General features: G+C 34.1%; 1 protein-coding gene across 2 annotated transcripts in view; it reads right to left on the bottom strand.

The window, feature by feature from the left end:
• SLIT2 (slit guidance ligand 2) overlaps window positions 1-25,948 on the bottom strand; it is a 380,303-nt gene that overhangs the window by 119,616 nt on the left and 234,739 nt on the right. For both annotated transcript variants that reach the window (XM_061192132.1, XM_061192133.1), the window contains exons 5-9: window positions 24,146-24,217; window positions 11,814-11,885; window positions 6,167-6,238; window positions 3,426-3,589; window positions 1,291-1,429 (exon numbers count right to left, since the gene is read on the bottom strand). In XM_061192132.1, the coding sequence (XP_061048115.1) occupies window positions 1,291-1,429; window positions 3,426-3,589; window positions 6,167-6,238; window positions 11,814-11,885; window positions 24,146-24,217 (519 nt within the window). The remainder of the gene's footprint in view (window positions 1-1,290; window positions 1,430-3,425; window positions 3,590-6,166; window positions 6,239-11,813; window positions 11,886-24,145; window positions 24,218-25,948) is intronic.

Below are 25,948 nucleotides of genomic sequence, written 5' to 3'. Positions count from 1 at the left end.
ACTGCCACCTCTGCCCTTTGTCCCCAGTGTTTCTCTTTTGCAGAATGTCTCTTGCCTCTTCCCAAGCCATATATCATTCTTCTTTCAAGGTTCAGCTAAAAAATACAAATGTCTTTTATGGCCAAGGTAGTGTTTCATCATTTAAAAATTTGATGAGAATAATATGATTATGTGCATACATATAGTCTTTGTCTGTGTCAAGCACTGCATCTCTCTAAGTACACTTTTAAGCACATATTAAATACTTTAAAATAATGTTAGTAGGTCTTATGAATTAAGATTATTCTCATATAAGATAAATTCGGGCAATTAACAGTCGAAAAAAATGAGTAGTTCTTGAAAAGAACTTAATTTTTTTGGTGCCTACTATGCAGGCCTATCAAAAGAAGTTGATCCTATTTTATTATTTCAACCAAATATGTCCCAAAATATTTATTTAATTCAAATTTAGAATTAACTTCTAAAACAATATATGGCAGGCTGGGTGGTTAAGAGGCGCTTTCTTAGTGAATAGATATTAAGGTAAAGATTTTTCCTAATGCTTACTTCCCAAGATGGTAAAAGTAGTCCACTTTACATCTTATGTGACCTTGTTTTAGCCACATGACTTATATTTGGCAAGGACACAGAAATGAATCCAGCAGCTGCATACAAAATAGGTATGAAATATTTTGTTGAGGGAATTTAATTTTTGATGGAGGTAGCCATTGGCTCAAATAAGCTAAAATGCTCACTAATTTAAAAATCTTATACATTTTGACTTGATAATATTGCCTTTTTTATCCTTTGTGGTGGACTATACAACAGTTCAAACAAAACAGTGAAACTGTTTTAAAACGTGTTGTCTTGAGAAGGCAGACATCATCTAGTTATCTTGTTTCTATGATTTATTACCCCAGCTGGGTTTTTCTTTTATTTTCCACCACTCCAAGCTAGAAATGGGTAGAAGCAGATCTCCAGAACCAATTGGATAAATGAGGTACTCATACTCTTATTTTTCCTAAAGAGCCTAATAACACCTTCTGAAGAAAAAGGAAAGTATTATTTTTCCTTGAAATGCATTCCTTTTAATTCTACCTGTGTTGAAAAAAAAAAGAAAGAAAAATCCTAGCCACTTCAACAAGATATTTAATTAAACAGAGTAAAGGTCAATACAATTCTGAAAGGAACATTTGTCTAAGCTAATGGATCAGATTGGCCTTTGATAAACCCAGAATCTCCAAAAGAAAGTCATGGCTTGGGTTACTGGGGAGGTGGGGGGCGGGGTATGAGGGAATTCAGGGAACATACATTTCCGTGATAGTCTCTGGCAGATTTGTGGGGATCTCAGTGAGACCTTTCCCACGGCAGTCTACAATATTGTTGCTACAGGTACAAGCAGCTGGACAATGCAAAACACTGCAAGACGGCGCCATAAATGACTGGTGACCTGAAAAAGAAACAAACGGAAGTTATAGTTTTTCCTCCTGAATCTCATCATTGTGAAACACACAAACTTAGCTCAAATAACAAAGCACGTTATTAAACAGAAATGCATTTCTCTAAATACCTGATTATAAAATGATACTATTTTTCTACAATATATTTTAGGAAGCATGCATTTATGTTTTGGGGTCAGTACCGATAAAGCAAATGAGATTTTTAAAACTAATTACAAAAATGATAACTTTTAAAATTTGAAAGATTTGTGAGAGAGGTTAAATTCTGATTTGAAACTAGAATTCTATTCAAATTTATTACGAGTTCCAAAAAAAGCAGCAACTTCAGACTAATCTATATTTCATTTCTAATAAGCTTAGATAGAGCGTGGTCTTTATTGAATTTACTTTAACTCAAAGAAGGAAAGGAAAACAGTAAAACTTCCCTCTTGGTAGACATAACTGTCTAAATAAGTAATCATGTGCCAATAAGTATGGGGGAAATAGATGATGCTAAGTTTGATTTCTGGGTAGGTTCAAAATTACCGCTTTTTTTGAAGTTGTAATAACTTGTATCAGGTGATTCTGTTAGTTGTAATCTAGATGATTCCTTTTTTGACTTTGTATGGCTTAAAATTTTAGGCTAAGTAGTTACCCAGAGGTATATATTTTACTACCCAATATTGAAATTTTACTGTTCAAATGGTGAACAACAGACTGTCAGGCATTTTGTACCAAATAGGCATCTGCAAACGCTGGGTTTGTCCCTGCAGCAGGGCCAGACCTCTCTGCCCTGCAGAGAAAGGGCCCGAGTGGTGGTGATACCCGGGGAAGAGGCTGCAGGCTAATTACTAACCAGGTCCCTCTCAACAAGTTCTCACACTTTACAAAAACAGTCTCAGTCTAAACAAGAAACATGAACTTGCCTTCTTCCTCATCTAGAAAACAGGAAGGAAAAAAGTGAAAAGAGAAAAAGTGGTTAGTAACGAATTGTTAGTCATTTCCTTATTTAATTTTTTATAAAGCAATCAGACCTACTGAGCACATTCCATGACATTATAAGAAAATTTTGTTTGGGTTACAAAAAGCATGAGAAAATACATAAAAAGGTCTAAAGGACAGCAATAAAATAGAATCCTGAACTAGTATGTCTTCTCACTCTTCCTTTAGGAAACTGCTATTTATGATGCATTATAAATATTTTAAATTTTTGTTTTATTGTTATTTTGAACAGACACTTCTGAAGCAGAAATAATTTATATGGATTGGGAATCAGACTGTCTAGGTTGAGATCCTTGAACTTAACTCTATAACCTTCGACAAGGTTACTTACCATTTCTTTTTCTCAGCATTTTAAACTCTAATATAATGTTACATTTCTCGACAGATGTTATGAGGGAGGTAAAAATGAGGTAAATATTTGTGAAATACTTAGACTGATGCTTAAGCACATAGAAAGAACTAACTGAATGTCACCTATTGATACTTTACATAACCGGTGTCTTACTTTGGTTTTCAGATTTTTGTTACTGAAGTTAGTCATTTATCTCTTTTAGGTAGGACTGCATCACATGAAAAGTATTTTGTCACTTTGCAACTACAGTTCTGTTACTTTTGCAATTTCCCAGCCGGGATCCAAGATTAGTTCGTCATTTTTCCAATTGTTAATACCAAAACAGAAATAAATTCTTACTTAAAGGGAAAATCATGAGTAGCAAATAGAACTGTAATTAGGAATTTCTTATCCTTCCCTTGGACTGAAAACTGAAAAGTCCTTCATCATAACTTAGGTGAAAGTAATCAGTAATTGCCAACCATGCACGAATGTCTTAGACATCATGTCAATGTCTATGACATCATCCCTAACACAGAGGATTTCCACAGAGTGATTAGTGCACAACCGCACATTAGTGAGGAACAGTGAAACCTCTGAAGCATGCACCTTACACAGTTCCTTACATCACGGCATACGGGAATATGAAAACAGAAAGGTTCTTTCTCCCTTACCACTGCAGACAAATTCTCGTTTTTGAACCTCAGCTACGTTATGGCCCCTTAGGTGGGATGGCCCCATACACTGAGTGTAGAGGCCCACCCGAGGCCTTTGGCGTAGCCAGTCCGAGAGCCAGGCCAGGTGGCAGTCACAATACAGGTTGTTCGAATGGAGTCGACTAAATGAGAGCCAAGAAGTTTAAAGCAAGAAAACAGAGAAGAGTCATTTCAAAACTTGGAAAATTCATTCATAATAACATATAACTTCGTCTCTACCTATAAATAGGTTAAAGCTTAATAAATGCCAATCTAATTATTTTCCTAAAAATTAAACTGGTTTATAACCACAGACTCAAGTCCCTCTTCATCTACCTCTGAGCTAAGCAAGTATACAGAAGCTTGAACATGACCATGAAAATCTTTTGCCTACGCCTATTCAAAGGGACAAAGAGACACAAAGAAGTCCAAAGCAAATTGCTCTGCAGTCCCAACATACTGGCAGCCAGTGGGGGCGGGGTGGAGGAATGGGGAGGTCTGGGCTCAGGCAGGGGTAGGAGGCATGTTAAGAAATGTTGTGGCTCCCAGTTTGAAATACCAGTTAGTCTTGTCATTATTAGCCTCTGTAGAAACTGCTGGCAAAACTTTTTTAGCAGGTCACTTTCATTTTTTGCTGAATCCGACAGAATAATAATTCAATATAAACCACTTCTTTTCGCATCCCTATTCTGATTTCCTTCTTTTTGTTTAATCGCAGTAAAAGGGATTAGCTGCTTTTGGCTCTTGGGGACATAGCCTCAAAGAGCAGGAACTGAAATTAAAAGACATAAATGGCTGGGAGTGAAGGAATTATGCCAGCCCCCTCCACGCTGGCTGGGATCCACACCTGATCATGGATCCCTTCCAAGTGGTAAATAGCACTTCTCCATTAATAAAATATCAGACAAACGTATCCACTAAATTAGGTAAACGACTTCAAACTGGCTTTTATGTTTTCTCAAACTAAAGAAAAGGACATCCAAAGCTATAAATCAAAGCTTCATTCCCAGAATCATCTATGCCACGGTAATACCATTTTAGCCCTTTTTAGCTGATGTGCTCGATTATAACCCAATAACAGTAATGGATATTAAAACATGGAACTCAGTCCAGAAAGCTAATTGGACCATAAAAATGGAATTTTTAAGTAGCAATGATAATACAGAATAATGAAACAACCAAACCAAGGGAATTTAAAGTCAGACGACTGTTTTACATTCTCCTTGAGCCTGGAGGTATGGAATAGACTGTCTTGCATCCAAACTAGACAGCATGCCACAGGACAGAAAGGTACATTTTGGGGAAGGCTGGGTGACCTCTGGTGAAGTTTGCTTGGAGGTCAAAGTGGCATCTTTTGGAAGCCACAAGGCACATTCCACATCATTGCTCTCTAAATATTTCCAGGGAAACCAAGTACATTACGACGATTCAATTAGATGTGCACACATTTGAAATGAGAAAAGAATATAAAAATTTAAAAACCTGATTAGTAAGACAAACTGTAGTGGATTTCTACAAGAAAATAAGACTCACTATACGTAAAAACTGGAGATGATAGATCTTTTTACAGTCTTTGTGGCTTTAGTTTTTCAAAGATTGAAAGCTTGACCAATTTGTTTTTAAAAACTTAGCTAAAACTAATGAGAAACCAACTTCATTAAATATAGTTTGAGTGAACCGGGCTCTTCATTTTGCCAGTTAGTCTCAATCTGATAGCCCCAAGAAAACAAAACTTAGTTATGCCTGCTTACTTTTAGAATGATTTTATTTTGCTAAATTATATTCCAAGGAAATTATATCCCATGAAGAGCTCAGTTTTAGTGAGGAAAAAATGACATTAGTATTGGTATTATCTAATTCATTAAAAAGTGGTAATTCAACTGATTTTTGATTAAAGAGAGAAAATAAATGTAATGTTCTCAGTTATAAACTATTGTAAAACAAAAATATTTTGAAAACCCTATCAAAACATATTTACTTAAAAACACATATTTTTTCAAAAAGTCCAATGCTTGGTTTTGTTTCTCACCATTTCTCACATGTTGTATATAATATATATTTTTAGGTCAAGGTGATTCTGAAACCCAGTTCAAATGCGATTTATCTCTGAAAATGCTGTAACTAAATACCCCACCCTGGGCTTTGAGGATTAATTTTCCTCTAAGAGAAAAAAATAGCTGTATCAAACACTTTTATTAGAGAATCATTTTTATCCATCTAAAATATTTTAATGTCCATCTGTAACTCCTGAAAAGATATTTTAAAATATAAATGCTGACACAACCTTGATTATAGAAGCACTAAAGGGTGATGCTGTAATTTTACGTCACAAAGAATGTTGGAGAGCCAGTTTAGCTTTATTAGGATTGCTTGCCATACAGTAATAAAATCATAAAGATTTACCATTTATCATTTCTGACAGCCAATCAAGGAGTCTTCCATTTTTTAATGAAATGTGATCTCCACAAAAACTCAAAGTAAATGTTTTTCTCCCTCCCCCAAACTTCCCATAACACACATCATTTAAAAGGAAGCTTTCAAGTTTTCAGAATAATAGTTCATTTATTCAAATATCATATCCAGAACTTTTTAAAAAGTGGTGTTTCCCTTGTCTACCCCATGATGATCTAGTGGTCATATTCTTTACTTACTAAAAACAGTACTTAAGGGGAATCATTAATTGATTAAATTGACTTTATATATACATTGTGGCTACTTACAAAGTCCTAAGTTTAGGCATATGGTTGAAACTTGCCACAGAAAGTCTAGTAATGTTGTTATTGTTGAGAGTGCTGTAGAATAAAAAAAGGTTAGAAATTTTAGATATGAAAATTTATTGATCACTCCATATGTTAACATAGAAAAAAACCTCTTGTGATTATGTTTATGCAGAACGATTACCTGGTAAAGATGGCATCAAGAATGAACTGTATTATACACAAGACGATAAATAAATTTCATACTTTAACATATTACTATGCATTCATCAAATATTTATTACTAATTTGTGACTTGAATCATAGTATCTTTGACCATGTAGCTTTATGCACTGTGTACATACATGTCGATTTACGATACTGGTTAAGAAATGAACGTGAGATAGTCACAGTTGGAAAAATTGATCAGTTATATTTCCTTTAAGGGTATTATGTATAATTAGTGTCCACGAGTAAATGAACCCATTTGAATTCTCCAATTGAAATCTCATAGCAATGGCACAGAATCAGTACTTTCAGGTCCTGGAACAGAGTCCTGTTAATTGTTCTTTACTGTGGACAGCAGCCGCTGTTGAAATTTGAGTAGGAAGAACAATATCTATATTTGGTACTTGCATTGAGTAGGAAAGAAGTGACATGCTGTAGCAATATAGTAAAAGCTTAATATATTCTAGCGGTTTTTAGTTGCAGCCACTATCCTGTTCTTTGTTTAGTGCTGTGTAGTGATCATGGTTTCTTGAAGCTAGGGTCAAGAAGATGGGTGGTCAAGGGAGATACGGTGAAAAGAAGTATAATTCTTACTTGGTCCAAATTTTTCCTAATTTCCCTCTAACACAAGCATTGTTAGTTGTATTATTACTACTATTTCTACTACGACTACTACTCATTCATTCATCAAATATGTCCTGAATGGCTCTTATTTTTATGGCAACATGGAATTTCTAAAAATAAGTCAGGCATAAATCTTGTCCTAAAATAGCATACAGCCCAACTGCGGAGATGAATTACACAAATTACAAAAACTTAAGAGTTAGTAAGATTTAGAAGAGAGATATCTTTTTGTCTCCATTTGGAGAAGTCTGATTGTGACAAGACAGTGAGAAAGACAGTTATCCCAGGAATGGGTGAGCAGAGTGTGGAGATGACAAATGATTCCAGTATACGGAAGGTACAGTAGGGTGATGACTAAACAGGGCAGTTGTTGAAGAAGGCAGGAAAGATGGATCTTGGTACAGGTGGATGATGTTTGATATTCGAGAAGGGTTTGAATCAGAGGTTGCACATTCACTTGCCTACAGAGGCCATGCGGGAAACATACATGAGAGAAGCAGGCTGCTTGTAAAGAAATAAAATGGGGAAGAGAGACGGGGAAGAGCAGACCGATCCCTGGGGACAAAGAGGACCTTGGTGATAGTGATGACATTCTCTGTCGTAGCAACTAATATTCAGCTCTGATGGACTGCTGCTCTGCTGTAATGGAAAGCTGCCAAACAATCTGATTTTCTCAAGAGAAACTAAAAATGGAAGTTTTTAGATCAATCTTCCTAATTTTTAAATACTGGCAACTAACTCAAATATTTCAGAGTCCACGGGCCACGTCTGTTTGGGCTAAGCAAGATACACTGAGGCCACTTTAGGCCAGCTGGTGGCTATGGTAATCAATGGTGGGATATGGGGTGTTCAGGGGTAGAGGGATTTACTTAAACTTCTCAGTAAAGCAGGGCACGGCAGCTACGGATCTAGAACATGCACTGACTCTCTTTACTATCCAGTTTAGCAATGTATTGAATGATATAAGAACTAATGCAAATGATCTGAACTAAGTCATACAGAAAAAACCCCACTGAAAGAAGGATCTATAAAGCACTGAATTGGTCGGCTCATGTTATCTGAAAGCCTCTAGTATTTTCCTGTACTCGAGGGAAATGAGATTTTTTTTCAAGCACCATTAAAACATATCCTGATGTCTGAACTAAAAGGTTTCACTTCTCAAAGGGCTTTGCTTTAAATGACCCCTTTTCCTACCCTCAAAATTTATGCTGATTTTCTATGGCTTAAATCTTCAGAGTACACAGCATACTGAAATGTGATTTTGGGGACAACTTTTTTTTTTTTTAAGCAATTCACACTAGGCAGACATGCGTTAATTTTGAACTAAAGTTTCTTATAATTCCACACAAAAGAGTTATCATTGCATGCCGAAGCCAGTGGCTATCAATTTGAAGACTTTTCTCCAAATGTTAATTTGTTTAATGCAACTAAAAAAATAAATTATCTCATTATTTTTATTCAGTATTGATGCTGGCAAAGCAATATTGATATTAATACCTGATAACTGAACAATATATGGAACCAATGAAATTAAGTTATTTTGAAATTAACAATAAATATAATTGTTGATTAGGTATGATGACATGTATGTGTTATGGCCATGATCAATTCCTATTATGAAACAATGTGAAGTTATATGCTGTACTTCTTTATTTGTGAATACTTTTTCCTGCATCGAAGTCTATTTCTATGTTCAACCTCAAGATTTTCTCTATATAATGAGAATATATTCTTGTACAAAGGACATCCTGGTGTGTAAATAAGAAATGTTAGTCTTGGTAATCATGTAGGCCCTCTTGGACTTAGATCTTGACTTATTCTTTCTTATTCCCTAGTGCTAAGCATAGGATTTGGCAGAAAGTCTGATATTGAATGGATTTGAACCACGATGTTTCAATTCAATTCAATTATGTCCATTCTATAGAAAAGAAAAATAAACCATATAAAACTGGCAACTCAAGCGATGTATTTCATTTCTGAATCTAGTGTCCAAAGAAAAAGAAAATATTGATCTACATTTAGTTTCCAATGTTATTTTTGAGACAGCATCTTCTTATTAAGAAAATAAAGTTAATTCTAAATCCTATCAATGAGAATTCCACAAAAAGTCAGTTCGTTTTACATGCAAGCGATAAACTGCCTCCTTGCTTTCATCTACTTTGGCTTTTCCTTCTTGAACTTTATTCATTCTCTCCCTTAATATATATTTTAATCTAACAAATTTCCATCAATGGCTCAGTATGATTACCCCCATCTTCTCCTGTTTGGCCTCAGTATATTCATACATTCACACATGATTCACGGAATCAAAATTTTTAAAAATCTAAAACACTAGAAATCCAAAATTTAAGATGATGTGCAAATTAATGCTCTTTCATTATTTCCTCATAATAAAAAGATATATCTTAAAGAGTCATGGATGATAAAAATAAGCAAAACAGGTAAATTTCTTTCTGGAACTCTATATAAAAAATGGTAACTCTATATTAAAAAAGCCCCAGACCAGACATTTATAATGGGTGAACCTTTGATTTACTTGACAAGAGATTATGGCTTAACAAATTCAGTCTTTCCAGCGCTCTAGCCAATTTAGCCTTAAATTCTTCATTAATTAATTTCTCTAAAGGCTGCATAAATTATGAGCATTTAAAAAATTAATATATATTAAAAGAATGTCTACTTGACTTTATATTTAATATAAAATATTAAAATTATTTTGAAAAAAATTCACATTTTCTTGTATTGTGCTAATTTTAATCTTTTTCTTTAGCAAACAAACTCTGTCCATTAGATACTCTTTGAGACCTATCTATTAAGGTCCTCAAAAGAGTTCCCAACATTTTAGATTTTGATTTTAATTCCATGAACCATGAGATGTTTATCACACTTCGGTGTGTTTCATGATAGTGGGTCTTGCAAAAGTCACCTTTTAGATATGTTGCTAACCTGACAAAATAGGAGGTGACTGTGTTTTCTTGAACTTCCTGCTCCTAAAAACAATGATACTAGTTTAGAACAAAAAAAGCAAATGAATAGTTATTGTATTTGTGGGTAAAGTGTTTTCAATGCCTAGCACAGAGCTTGACACATAGCAGGAACTTTCTCTCTCTTCCTCTCTCTCTCTCTCAATATATATGGAGCACTCAATACATCCTCAGTATATTAAACATATATTAGTTATTCTATATCTAATAAGTATTTAAGTTCTTTTAGTTAATGATAAAGTACTTTACGGGATTTAATTCATTCAAAGCATTTAGCAAATTTTTCATTAAATGTTTGGTATCATTCATATTCTTAGTTAGGTGCACTGACGTAATAACAAATTCTTTGACTTGATCTGCTCTGTTCAACTAAATAACACTTGTGGTAGTCTCCTCACATATAAAGTTTAGTGACATTGACTATGGTTTTGACGTCAGACCACTATCATGAAATCATAGTTGTATCCCAATTATTCTCACTCTGAAATAGCATTAGTGAGCTTCCTATATTAAAAATGGCTCTGGAACACAATTTTAAAAGTGGTCTTATAACTACAATGTGTATGACAAGCACTTTGATTTTTTTTTCCTTTAGAATAAGTTAGATTGTTATCAACAGAAACAAAGGTGATCTCTCAAGTGGTTAGAGAACAGTATATACTCTCAGAGCAATTTACCTCAATCAACTCATTCTTACATAATTCTTTAAAAATAATTAATAACTTAGCAGCACATGACACACCGAGAAATTCGATTCATTTACTTGCAATTAAAACCAGAATCATACAGAAAATATTGGAAAAATAAGCCATTCTAGTTGAAACAATCAACTTTTTTCAGAATTACATTCTGCTCTTCAAACTCAACTTATAAACTCAGGAGGATTTCATGATTTCTGGATAACTTTTAACACATGGACTGAAAATTCAAAACCTCTTCACATTTAATTCAGTTTCAGATTTCTGAACAAACTGAGTCAGGGGAGAATTGTAGCATAGAAATATATTTTATTGGGGGGAGAAATCTGTAAGTATACTTAAAAAGTTAGAAAGGTGAATCTTTGGGGAAATTTTTCAGAAATGTATAGGCGGCTTAAGCAGCTTTAGTAACTCTAGTTTTCATTAAAATTATTTTTCATTATAATTAACAATGCCATTAAAATTATTTTACAGTGTCAAAGGTCTGTAGAGATTACTCAGTTACCTCTAACCAATTTTGTCAGCCATGTCTGTACAGCAAGGAAAGACAGAAAATACCAATTATAATTCAAATCTGTGTGTAGTGCTTTACAAAGTCAGTAGTGAAGACTTTAAAATGGACCTAGTGGGTTGCTTATTAAATTTAGACAGTACATTTCAAAGTAACCTTACAGAGATGGTAAGTTATCTAGTTAAAATGACATTTTAAAATGAGAAAATGTCTTTCCATTGCACAGCAACTAAAACATACCAACATACCAGCTATTAAGGTTTATTTTTTGTTGTAATTTTTCCTATGCAACTGATGTTATCTTAATATATAGCAATTCTGGGAATTCTCACAAATCCTGTGTATGAGACTATTTTATCATAAGGAGAAACACTTAAAAGACAATACGTGTGAACATTTGAGTGTCCTTCTTAAATCAGACAATTTTACCTAAGCATATAGATATGCTATGCAAGGTTTTGCACGCACACATTTCAACTCTTCTCTGTATTCACTGTGAGTTATTTAAGGACTCTCTTTGGGAAACCATTTTGACACAAGGTTTCAAGCTAACAGATAAGCATCCACATTAGCACTCCGCAGACACAAAGCTCCCGTTAAAAGAGTAAGAAATAAGCGGTACTTACAGCACCTCCAGGTCCCGGAGAGCCCTAAATGCCCCATCTTCAATACAGCTGATCTGGTTGTAATCCAGTTGCCTGTTAAATAGATTAGAAGAATATATGTAAGAGACTGGACACTAGCAGGGTTAGGTGAAAGGAAGTCTCCTGAAGGGTCTCTGAAGCCTTGGCTGCACTAACTGAAATGCTCTCACAGATACACTCATCTGCTTAAGAATGTCACAAGCCATTCTGGCCTCGGTGCCGCCACTGAAACCTCTTTTTGTTCTGAACTGTGTGTGCAAATAGCAGCCCTTGGAAAGCTCCAGTAAATAATAACTGCGCCTTATATTAAATGCCATAGGAATGCAATTTCATTACATCAAGAAAAGCTATCCATTAAGAGCTTTCAGCGTCATCTTGCTGAAACAATTTCATTAAGGTAAAGGACTGTAAATCACTTAATGTCACATACACCCCCTCAGTGACCTAACAGAATCCATTTATCAGAGACGCCCAGCTGCATGTTAATTTCACTATCCTTGGCAAGAAAGAGCACGACCACTTTTACGTTTTCTTCTTTTAAAAGCAGTTTTCTTTCAAGAACTCCAAATCAGGAAAGAGAACTGACGTCCCATCTATCTCCTTGCTATTCCCAACTAGGCATACACTTTACAAAGCTACCAGTTGTTTTATATTAAGCTTCACTATATGCATAACTTGCATTGTTATCATTAAATGCGAATTCTCGGCACTGTAAATATTAGACTTTTCAGTTAAGGAACTTCCCAAATTACACCACTCTCCAGAAAACAAGTTTTTTAAAAGTATTAAGAAATTTTTAAAAATTTGCTTTTCTCAAAGATGCTAATTTCAGCCCAAAACACTATGAAACACATATAGCAGCAAGATTGTTAAAACACCGCACATCTCTACAGTCAAACATTTAAAAGCTGTATCAGTTCGTTCTAAATAATACAGAATTCAAATAAATGAATGTTCTCCAGAAGTTTAAGTACTCATTTGCTAAAATTCAAAGATTGAAAAAAAATGGCTGCTCCAAACTTGTTTGCTTTTTCCTGCCGCTGTCTGGGGAATTAAAATTTCCTTCTTCATACTAAGGAATTTACTTGGCTGAAATGGACAACTAAGTACTAAATCCCATAGCACTCTCCTTTTCGTTTAACAAATAAGCAGTTTTTATTTAAATCTAGTAGCTTGATGCTTAGCGATATTATTATTCCTGTAAAGAAAAAGTATTTTAATGCTTCACTTGAGATAGAAACAAAATGTTTAATGAAATAGTCAGGTGAGTTGTCAGCTCTACATGCGTTGGGAAGGGAGGTACACGTACAGGGTAAGACTATGATCCTAATACAAATGAATCTTGTCCTTGTTTCAAGTGCAGAATTCACCAAAAGGGCTAATTCAAATCTGAGGTCTGTTTTTAAGGGAAATGTTGCAATAGCTGTTTCTCTCACAAGAGGACTGAATAAAGGCGCAGTGATTTAAACCAGTGACTTTCAGAGGGGCCTTTTCAAAGTCCTTACTTTAGAAATTATTTACATAGAGAATGTCTCATGAAATATACATCTCATTTTTAAGAAGGTCTCTGGGGGACATAATCATATAGGAGGCTACCTTGATGCCATGCAAATGGTGCGATCTAAGATGTGCAATATAAAAAATGTGAGCCCTCGAGAAGATACAATTTTATTGCTTTTATAAACTAAGGATTTCCCCAAACAACAGCTACCACTCATGCTACTGTAACAGCTGAAAGCATTTCTGCTTATTAGGAAGTATGCAGAGGTATAATTTTATTTTCTAAGAAGACTTTTTAAAGACTCATGATGTAATATGGTTGCTGCAGTTCCAAGAAAACACTTAACATTCTTGAGCACTTTTGATTTTTACAGATTAAATTCATTTAACAATTAAGTTAATAGCCTTTTCTTAATTTTAAAGTGCTAAATATATATCTACACTACTATTCTCTAACCTCTTGAACAATTTATCAAAGCCATTTAAATTAGCACAATGGCATGAAGTGTTACCCTTGACACACTACAAAAGAGAAATTGTTTCCAGGCAAATTGGCAAAATCTTTTAATGCTATCAAATTTGCCTAATGCAGTCTCCAGGTTAATCTGTAAAAGGGTGAGCTGTATGTTTGCCCATATCTTATTATCCTTAGCTGTCAATGTATAAATCAGTGCTGACACAGCTTCTTTTAAATCATGCATACTATACACAAAGGGGAAGCCCTAGTTTGCCAGAAAGCACTCAAGCAAATCTTGTCCTACAAGTACTGAAAGACAGATTACTTTCTGTATACCACTAGAAGTTGAGACGCTGCTGGAAACTTTTCTAATTTCACCCCTCTTTAACGTTGCTCATGGTTATATGCTTCTTCTGATTCTTAACAGAAATCTAAGCCCTTATTGGCACTAAACCATTAAGAATATTCAGCTCTCATAGGACCACAGTCGTCCCTAAAAGTTTCCTGAATGCCATTATATCTCAGTTCAAATATCTTCTGAGAAGGAAGGTATTTTGTGAAAACATTACTCATTTGAAAGGACAATGAAAATCAAAGTAAATAATGTTTTTTCATCAGTGGGTAGATTTTGTAGTATTCAAAGGTATGTTTATGTAAAGTGTTGTACCCGCATGACTGCTCATGAGAAAATCTCTCTGCACAAACCTCTATTTGTCTGCATAGGGTTCAAGATAAACAGTGTCAAAACTATGCAAAAGTGTAATTTATTTCAGAGTTTCTGGACTAATTTTCTTCACCTTGTTTCCTCTCATGCTACTCACTTCCTTCTCTACCACCTCTCAAACCCTGGGCACTTCTGCTTTCTGTAAACAGGAAAGGATCTGTTCAGCCAAGAGTTTAGTGACATGTTTAGATGTGATTATAAATTGTGCTGTAAAATTGTTCCGAATTAAGGAATTAGTAAGAGGAAAATTTTTTCACTTCTCCAAAAAGCAATGTTACAGCTATTTACCCAGACATAAGGTAAATTTGTTGATCTTTAGATGACAAGAGCACTAGGTGCATCAGAGACGGCTTGAGGATCCTTTCCTGACACAGGAGCTACTTCCCAGGGGGAAGCAAGCTAGTGCTTTTCTTTCTTTTTTTTTAACATCTTTATTGGAGTATAATTGCTTTACAATGGTGTGTTAGTTTCTGCTTTATAACAAAGTGAATCAGTTATACATATACATATGTTCCCATATCTCGTCCCTCTTGCATCTCCCTCCCTCCCACCCTCCCTATCCCACCCCTCTAGGTGGTCACAAAGCACAGAGCTGATCTCCCTGTGCTATGCGGTTGCTTCCCACTAGCTATCTATTTTACATTTGGTAGTGTATATATGTCCATGCCACTCGCTCACTTTGTCCCAGTTTACCCTTCCCCCTCCCCGTATCCTCAAGTCCATTCTCTAGTACGTCTGTGTCTTTATTCCCGTCTTGCCACTAGGTTCTTCATGACCTTTTTTTTTTTTTCCTTAGATTCCATATATATGTGTTTTTCTTATTTTCCCAGGAGAAAGAACGGTATGGAGAGTACCACTGGTGATTTCTTTCAGACTTTTAGCCTACATGTTCTTGCCCAGACTGCTGTGTCTTCTCCTCATTTCCTACCCCCAGCCCTCCTCTCTGTTTCTGTTCAAATTCCGACCCATCCATCCTCTCTGATCCTCCACTGTCCTAGTTTGTAAGAGTGTGACTTGAAGCAACTGCTTTATCTTTAATTTCATGGAAATAATGTTGTTAAAAAATATATTCTCTTTAAGCTTTCTCTCAGCATTAACATTCTATGATTGTCTTTTCAGTGGTAAGTGCTCCTCTTCTGATGCTCTAGAATAACTCTAGACTGCCTATTTTATTTTTTCCTAGCACTGGTAAATTTAGTCTTAGCGAATGCAGTATGTTTTTATTAAGAGAGATCACTCTGTGCCTCACTCACATAAAATTTCTAAAGCTGATCTGATTGTCTTTAAGACTAAAAATAATTTAGCCTGGTTTCAGATTTTGATTAATTCTCAGTATGAGAGACAATATATAACGTTGCTAAGTATAAATTTTTAAAAAGAGGTAATTAAATGACAAAAACGGTTGAACATTTGCTAACTTGGTATCCTGAAATATAACTGGAGACACTGCATTCTGTTACTTTTTTTTTTAACATCTTTATTGGAGTATAATTGCTTTGCAATGTTGTGTTAGTTTCTGCTGTATAACAAAGTGAATCAGCTATATGTATACATATATCCCCATATCCCCTCCCCATTCTGTTACTTTTAAGTAAGTCTTTTTCAGGATTTCCTGTTTTCATTTTTAAAAATCTAGACACCATACTGTTTGAATTACACATACAAAACATACCTTCCTGCATTAACTTTAGTTGGTTTTGTCCTTACTCATAGAAAATTCATATTTCAGTGCAGTGTCCAAGTAATAAAATCTTATTACTAATTTTCTTTTTGTAAAAATTAGAACACCATAAAATATACTTAACTGAAACAATAGTGAACATAAAAATTCTTTAATAATTTCTAAGCCAGGCAGAGTTTCTCAATGTCTCAACAAAATTATTATGACTATGCTCCACTTTTCCAGGGTTTTTTAGGTATGAGAAATAGAAGTGTCGTTCATATTTATCTCACCACTGTAAGATGACAAACTCCAAGAATCTAGCTGACTTAAAACACATCAAAGTGACTACAGTCAATCTGAGGGAATAACAACATTTCACTATTTTAAAAGCAACCTAATAAAACATAAATATAATGGGAGAAAAAGAAAAAAAAGTGCTGGTGAGGATATGGGCAGGATCTGTTCTATTTCTTCCCTGTGTGTATAAAATTCAGGTGAATATGAGTGCCTAAATATACAAATCTTATGCTAATAATGATTGTTTAAGAAGCAGTTCAAGATTTAAATTATAATACATAGAGGGCATAAGAAAAATTTAAATTAATCCATATCAATGAACATCCTAGAGATAGGTATCAGCAACCATATTACTTACCTCGGCATAAAAGCACATCTGTGTTAGCCTGGACATTAATGAAGAAAATAACCAAGGAAAGGACTCTTCTTAGGAACCCAAAATAATTTATGTTATTTGAGAATTTAACCCTTTTGCAATGTTTCAAGTAACATTTTGTTTTTCTCACAGGAATAAAGAATCTCAGTTTTTATTGGAATAAGCTGTGGTATAAAGTTATATTCATTTGATAATTTATTAGAAGGAAGCTAAAGGTAGTTCTAACAGAGATGGTAATAGACACTGGAGGAAAGACAACTAAGTTGACCTTCATGTTCTGGTAAGTCTAAGTAGACTAATCAAGGGAAGTAGAAATTGAAACTGACAATGATAATTGCTAGCATTTATTGAATGCATAGCAAATGGCAGGGTCTGTAGATATACCCGTCTCATTATTTCTCACAATTACTTGAAAAGGTAGGTATTACCATTATTCTGATTTTATAGATAAGAAAATGAGGCTCACAGAAGTTCAATAAATTATGCAAAATAGGTAGTAAATATTTAGTGAAACCTTGGTTCAAATTTAAATCTATGTATTGTTGAAGCCCTCACTAGATACACAGGTGGCTAGGAAAAGAGATTCAGGAGCTATTCATTCTGCGAATGGAGGTTTCAGCTGAATTTCTAATGGCCAAGTTTCAAGGAAGAAGCCAGTAGATGAAGAATGTTACAGAATTTCAGAAAAGGAAGAGATTACCCTAGGCGAAAATAATCGTGTGAGGAAGAGAAAAAAAAAAAATCCCCTGATCCCTAAAAGATGGATAGAATCCAGTAAGACAGAAATAAAAGTGGGCATTCTCTATGGAGGAGACTGGTTCAAAGAACACTTGTGAGCAGAGGTTCTACAATGTTCACAGTAAATGCCTGCAAGAGAGGGGCCATTCTAATGTGAGCGAAGAACTTGTGTGCAGATTCGGGGGGAGAGGGGGCTGGGAGCCTGCATGGTATGTCAGAATGTTGGGACTAGTCAGAATATCTAAAGAGACTAGATGGCATGCCATTCGATAAGTCGCTGCTCTCTCAGGGAAGAGCCTATATTCCTACAGACCCTGCAGAACTACTGTAGACAATACTCTGCTAAATCCCCAAAGCTTTGCCATAATGCCTATAGCAAAATGTTTCTGTTTTTGTTTTTAATAAGCTGCATGATTTTGAACCAGGTAGTGATGGGATGAAAAACAATGCTTTATGAAAACAAATCTGGCTGCAATGTTAAAACTATCTAATGAGAATATAAACTGGAGATCAAAACTCAATTAGCAGGTTATCGTAATTGCTCAGAGGTAGAAAAGAGTGGCTGTCCAGGGTTGGGGAAGTAAGAAACCTAAAGATCTGTTCTGTCTCAAGGACAACACGCAGCGACAGAAAGATCATGACAATTACTATTTTATACTGATACATATGTGAATTAGATTCCCAACTATTCAATCAAAATGTCTTGTGTTTTTTTGTTTTGGAAAACGTTGATGAAGATACGTTATTTAGACTCAATTTTACATGAGAGAAAGCTAACAGTAATAAAGAGTGGTAAGGCACCCAGGAGAAAGAGCAAAATGCGATGTTGAAGAGGTTATTGGTAGCAAACTTGACCATAGTTGTTGGGGATTATCACAATTCAGTGTGGTTTTTTAGACTGAATTCAAACCAGGCAAATTCTAGGACCATGGACAGTTCCCATGGTACTGACTGTGGCAGCTGCTGAGTTCCTAATACATTTTACATCTAAGAACCCAGACAACTGCTGGTTGCTGGTTGTCCCCTATGTCCACAGGCAGCATTCTGGATGCTAAGAGAGGCCCTGGTCCTTATACCATAAAACTCAACTTCATTTGCTATTTATCTAAATGAAGGGCCATTGCTACAGGTTTGTTCAGAAGGTTCTACCTCCCACTAAAGACCTGTATGTGGTATTTAATCTAACGCTAAAGATAGCAAGCCACTTGAGTGAGAAACCAACCTCCCCTTCAAAGTCTCTTTAGCCTCAGGCTTACTGAAAACACTTTTGGGAAGAGCTAGGGGCACTAAAAGTTACAATTTCAATTTGATATAAATGGATTTTATTTTTATGATAATTATGTAAAAAGTACGTAATTAAGCATGACAAGAAATGTAGTAAACTAAACATGAAAAGTAGCTGATTACGGTAGACATTCTGTAAATATGACTTAATTTATAGGACAAAGCTAAAGTTAAGTCTTGCATTTGAATGGTTAAATATATAATACACTCTTCTGATTGTTACATATTTATTCTATATTACGTGAGCAACCTTGTTCCCTTATCATGAAGAATGCAGATGATAGAGGAAAAGAAACTAGTAGATTGATATTTTAAAATAGAGAAGTGTGAAAAAATAGCAAAATATATGTCTTTCTGTGTACCTAGTATAGAACTGTGAATTTTCCTCCTATGGGTTTTAATTGATCCATTAATAAAATAAATTGAAGATGACAGAGTTCCAGAAAAAAATTAAATTTCTAAATAGCATAAATAGCTGTGTAGCAACATATAGTTTAACCTTCTCTTTCCTATTTGCCAAATCTTATCACCAAGAATCAGTGCATCCCAAATTGGGTTATCTGTTTCCTAAAAATTCATGGCCATGCATTCTTGTTTCCCAAATGATACCATGACTTACTCAAAGAGAACCAAGCTAAATCATCTTATAACTTAAATCATCTTATAACCCTTGTCTGTAAACTAATGTATGTTATAAAAGAATGAATATAAATATTTTCCTTAACCTATTTTTTAACAACAGGTAGTTTTATTGGAAAAGGAGGGTAAGATTCATAACAGATGAAAATTTAATGGAATTGGTATAATGCAAGCAAATAGAAAAGGAATGTATTTATTAATGAACAGTAAATAGTAAAGTTTGGAAAACAGAGTACATTTTGAGGATATACTGGAACATGAAAGAAGAATAAAAACCAGGTATGATGTACTTTAAAGAGTCTACCTAAAATAATGCTTATTGGAATTTAGTTATTTTAAGTATTCAGGTTCAACTCATTAAAGAAACTAATGTAAGGTATGTTAGAGTTTGCTTTTGCATGTGAGTAACTATTGGCAATCCATTTGATTTTTAAGTTCATATATTTGCACTTCTTTGCTTAAATCCTAAGATAACATGACTAGAAATGATTTCTCATAAAAACAAGAGACTCTTGGAAAATTTTTATATTCATAAAATACCTACTTAGAGAATAATCTTGCAAATCTCAGCAATAAGGCAAGATTTATTATAATTTGAATATTCTCTTAAATTATTCAATTAAATATAAATGCCTCATACATACTTGTAAACAAAACTGGCACAATGTAACATGTCTTTGTTCAGAAATTGATCAGGAGGCAGTCAAGGCTTTATTAGTCAGTGTTAAATATATTAAATATATATACAAAGTTTATCAAGGAAAATCATATAAACATTGATTATCATTTTGGTGAGGCATCATTTGGTAATGATATGGTATCAGTACTTGAATTCATACTTGGAGAGTTCAAACACACAGATGTAAATCCTATGTAAAAGTGCTGCCAGTGACTTTTATAAACACTATTATTTAGTTGATATTTTAATACGATCTTGTTATTCTCAGATCTCACTGTCTAAAATGCCAGAAAAAAAGAAACTGGTTTAAGTAGCAGGTGGAGAAAATTGGGTAACAAAATAAAATATAAAGGGTTTTAATCCAGTTTGGAAATTAATAGAGGTAAGCAAAAAAGTTATGGGAAGTTCTCCCTGGAGACGTTTAACAGCAAGATAAATGTCCAGCTGTCAAGAATAGTTTTACTGTGGCTTGCCTGGAGGAAGAGGAATAAGATCTGCTAATTTGCAAAATTTCCACAGCATCAATTTCATATTGTCAGGATGCTGCCTTGAGCATATTTAGCCAATCCACAAGATTAAAGCAAGTGCTTCCAGTGAAAATTTTCTGATAACTGGAATTTGTTCTGAATAAGGCCTGAATATGTGGTAAATCCAATAAACTCGGTACAGTGCATTAGACTAGTCTTTCAGACAGCGCTATACAAAATATCAGCTTGATGCAACTAAAGCACATATTCCTTCTGTGCAGCCTTACTTCTTCTCTTTTACTCCCTGAATGACTCGAAACACTAGCCATTATGGCACCATGCGGGGTTGTCCAAACTGTAAACGTACACACTGGAATAATAAATAAGACAAAGCACTATGCCTCTCCTTCCCACACTGAATGTTAATAATATTAATAATGTCAATATTTATGGACTTTTATTGAGTCATTACTTGATGACATACGGTTACCATTTTAACAATAATACAAATTAAAATTTACTCTCAGTTCTAACATATTTTACCAAATATCCTTCTTAATTTTTAATGATAAAACTAAACTTCACACAAAGTCCCATGAAATTGAAATTTTTTTTGAATAATGTAGTTTGAACTATTTTTTAATTATAGCAAAATGCTTTTTAAATGTGAAATTTTAGAAAATTGTAACTATGATCTTGTTTAATTAAATAAACCTGTAAATGCACTGTGGTGTTTCAATGTTCTCATGGTCTTTCACACTGTTACATGGAAGGCATTGAGAGTAGCAGGAATAAATTGTTCTTCTGACCATCACATCATCATTTAGCATCCACATAGTTTCTTAAGCTCCATTTCCTCCATAAGAACAGAAATCTCCAAAGTTAAAATCATTTGGATGCCACTCTACTTGGCTTCCTCCATATGCATGCAGATTGCTATGCTTCTTACCACTGTTGCTATTCCGAATTAGTATTGGTTCGCCTTGAAAAAAAGGTAATATTCCTTACATCATACACACACACACACAATACACACACACACATTCCACTGCACTTTAATTTTAATCCTCCAAACCAATCGAAACCCAGAAATCAGGCCTTGCATAGGTCTTAATAAATTTTTACTTTCTCAGTCTGCTTTTACCGGCCACTACTCACCAGTATACAGTATGAACCAACCTCCTTGAAGATTCCTTTATATTTTCTTTCAGTAACTCTTTTCTAAAGTATTCCCTGATAACTTCAAGCAATATCAATACTTTTACCTCTTTCTTTCCTCAGTACCTGTTGCATTTAATTTGTTTATAAATCAGGGTCTTGTGTATATTCATTTAGTACTTTCTGATAGATTTTTTCCCCCATTTTTGCAGCTCCATGTCTAATTGACCCATGATAGACATGGGTCTACCTGATCGATTACTAATATTGCAAATTAGTTTATGGTCTCCTTTCCTCTCTCCTTAGTATAAGTTTTTCAGTGCTGACTTCTAGCAGTTGATTAGTGAATACTTGCTGAATGAATACTGTACTGTATTTTGCAGCATATTACTGTTTTAAGGTTTTTCACATATGGTTTTTCTCTAGTAACCACAGCAAATGTAAGAAATTATTATACTGATTTCATAAAAGTAAAAATTAAGGCTCAATGAAGTTTACTGATTTGTCATGTTTACAAAACCAAAAAATGGCAAGAGATTCTGAGACAGTCCTAAACTCATCTCACAGTATACATAATAACTGCCTTTAAAATGGTAGAGAGGGGGGATGATGTCGTGGGGAGAAATATTTCAAAAATCCAGCTAAATCAATATTGCTTTCTTCAAAGTACAAGGGCTAGCATTTTACTTTTCTTTTTATCTCTAAACTTTTAAAATCACATTTTTAAAGAATAAATGAAGAGGAATTAAGGAAGAATCCCACTATGACCGGTATCTTACTCCCAAATGCATCCTTAAATATGGGAGAAGGATTACTTAATAGACTTGGATTCCCTAAATATCTTTGCTAAGATTAAAAGCCACCTGTTTTAAGGCTTTAGAGAAAATACTATTGTAAGATTGCAAGTGGCATTCTCAAAGGGTGGTCAACTTTGGCCATTACTGTCCTTTTACAGAGACATATAGGCAACTCGAGTAGGTGCTACATAGGGATCTTTATGTTGTTTTGACCAGACATAATATACAGAGGCAGTTTTGAATGCCCTACATCTCTGAATCTATCTGAAGACTTCCCTAAGTCTTCATCAAAGATTAAAAACAAAGCAAATAAAATCTCTTTAACATGTAAATGCTCATAAAAACCTAGGGCCAGGATTTTGACGGCTCTACACATTTATACCTAGAAGTCTATATTTTTCTGTCTTTACCTATACACTTAGAAAGTACAAATTAAAAAAAAAAAATTTACATTGAGGAGAGGATGTAGAGTCCATAACTTGTAGCTTTATAAACAGTCTTCTTTGACGAAGGAAAACATCTGTCTCACTTTCGCTACTGGAGAAATATTGTTGGATCTCACCATGGAGAATTTGGAATATAAGTTAATTCTTCAAGTGCCTGCCCTGTTTATTACTAGCTAAGAAATACTGAATTCCTGATAGTTAATCTCAGCACACAGGGGCCTTTTCTCCCCACATTCCAAACTAATGTAAAAGCTACGGAAAATGTTTTACATTTTAGATTCACAGTGAGTCAAAAACCATCATTTTAAAAGGCTAACAAGGTATTTTTAAATTTATTAAGATATATATCGATGATATTAGGATTACCACTGTGATCTTAAATCTGGTATGAAAATAGCTATCCACACTTACAAAAAACACATCTACACAACACACTAGATTAAAGATTTATCAAGGGATAATACAGAAACATAGTTTTCTTTTTCCTTTCTTTTTTTTTTTTTGCTTTTTAAAGAAGGCTATACATATATTCTTTCATAAAGATATAAGAGGGAAAAGATGCAAGAAAAGTATTCACACAAAGGGAAAGACAATTTTCTCATTCTCACACTGTTGGCATTTAATGAAAATGGTGATCTAGAAGCTATTTTAAAAAGCTGTAGCTCTAGGCCACAGGTATCTCTAACAAGAAAATATCATCTACTCTTTCCAAAAAAAAATATTCTGCATTTCCAATAAACACCGATAACAAGTGAAAAAGGAGCTATTGAAATTAGCTCACAGTAAGGGGAAGAAAATACATTGTAAATACCTTTTAATCAAATAATTTCTTTAGATTTCACAAGATTAATCACAAGGTTTGAAGAATGAATTTGATAACAACTTCAGTTTCAAGACATCTTCTAAACGAGAATCTCTTCAGATAGCTTGTGAAAACAATTTAAAACTTATAGTTACAAGCTCTCCTAAGGAAGCATAAAGATGCATACAGGCTTTCACCATTTTTTTCCTGCCACTTTATTTAATATAAATTAAACTTGGAAAATGGATAATTAAAAAAAAACAGTATCAATTAGAAAAAATACTTACAGATTTTTAATATCAACTGCCCCACGGAAAGCTTTCCTTGGAATTGCCTGAATTTGGTTTTCACTGAGGTCACTAAAAATAACAAAAAAAGAAAAAAGATCAAGTTATAAATGTTATTTAAGAATTATTTTAATCAATGTGTTTGAAAAGTGATAGGACACTTCCAAAAAAAAAAAAAAGAAAGCTAAAAAAATACTAAAAGATCATAATTAAATCCATAGCATTAGATGCAATTTCTAATACAAATATTTTATATATCTAATATAAATTAAAAAGTTGGACTAAATGGTTTCTTGAAGTAATCTTTCAGATCTTTAATTTCATAATAAATTATTAAATATGGTTCTCTTAAATTTAAGAGTTGATTCACTTCTGTGTAATAAAATATTTTTTTTAAAACAAATAGTAAATTGTTCATAACTCAATTTCAAGGGGTTCTAAAGTTTTAGTACTTGATATTTCTCCAATAACATAACTTAAGAAGTATATAGGAAAGCAGTCCCTTTTAACATCCTGGAGAAGACTGGGCAAAAACTGATAAAACCTGGGCAGTATAATTAAGTTTTCATAGCACTTTAAGTAATCTTGAAAATGGAACACGGCAGTACTGGCCCAACAATAAAACCCACAGTTCTTGCATGAAATATTAGCAGCAGGTTGATTTAGAACCTTCTTTAAATAATTCTATTATAACCATAAACACAGACTGTCTATATTTGCATTTTAATTTAATCGAGAAATACATTTTAATCAAGGGAAAAAAAAGCACTCTTTGAGTTGAAATGAGAGTTTGTAAAAATCACTCATGTCATGAAATGGATCATTATTTTTCCTTCAGAGTTCAGATGCAATTCTATAAGCTCACATAGTATTGTTAGCATTAACAAGTAGGATATAAATACACATGCAAGAAATGTCACTGAAAAGAGGAAATTTTAAATAACACTACCACATAGCAGAAAGCTGAAATATCAAATAAAGTATTAAAGTAACAATGAAGGTACTAAAATTATCTTTAAATTCAAGATAACTGACGCTCGCGAAGAAAGACGAAGCTACTGACCACGGGTACATGCCTGCCAAAACGGAGTCATTTTCCAATTTTGTGGAGGCATATTGGACGAATTCACCAGCATTCTCTCCCCCAATGCTTCTTATGCCCAGAGCTGGTTGCTCACACACTTGTCGCCACACAATAGAGATAACTGGCAGATACAGAGATTTACTGTGTGGTTTTGACCTCATTAGCACCAAGTTTTAAACAAGTGAGATTTGCATTTATATCTCAATATCTGCAATGTTCAAATAAAAAAAAGTTTGCTAAGCAATTTGTAGAGAAATAATGTTAGTCTAAAGAGTAAAGGTCTTTAGCAAAAAAGCAAAGAAAAACGCATACATATTTTATTCCAAACAGTAAGTTTGGAATATGTGCTTATGTAGGAGTTAAGGCAGCCATTCATGTCCTAAGTGAACTGTTTTCAATAGCTTCAGTTTATCCCTAAGAGTAATAAAACTTCATTTCCTTAAAAATTGCTTATTTCTCCAGCTTGTCGTTGATTCAGACTGACTTCCCTCCTTTGTTTAATTACATCGAGTTAGAATGTTTAATAGCATATATTTAAAAGCCTAATGTCAGAAACAGTGCTCAAAGGAGGCTACTGAGCTAGGAGAAGGTAAAGAGAGATACTGGAGAAAGAAAATTCAGAAAGTAATAAGAAATGAGGAGGGAAAAAACTGAATTCAAGCAAATTTAATTCTAGAGCACTCCGTGAGAACAGATAGTGTTTTTTATTGCTGTGCCCC

This window comes from Eubalaena glacialis, chromosome 5 (assembly GCF_028564815.1).
Source record: "Eubalaena glacialis isolate mEubGla1 chromosome 5, mEubGla1.1.hap2.+ XY, whole genome shotgun sequence".
NCBI lineage: Eukaryota > Metazoa > Chordata > Mammalia > Artiodactyla > Balaenidae > Eubalaena > Eubalaena glacialis.
Note: the sequence above shows the minus strand (reverse complement) of the source record. Positions and strands in the feature narration are given on the sequence as shown.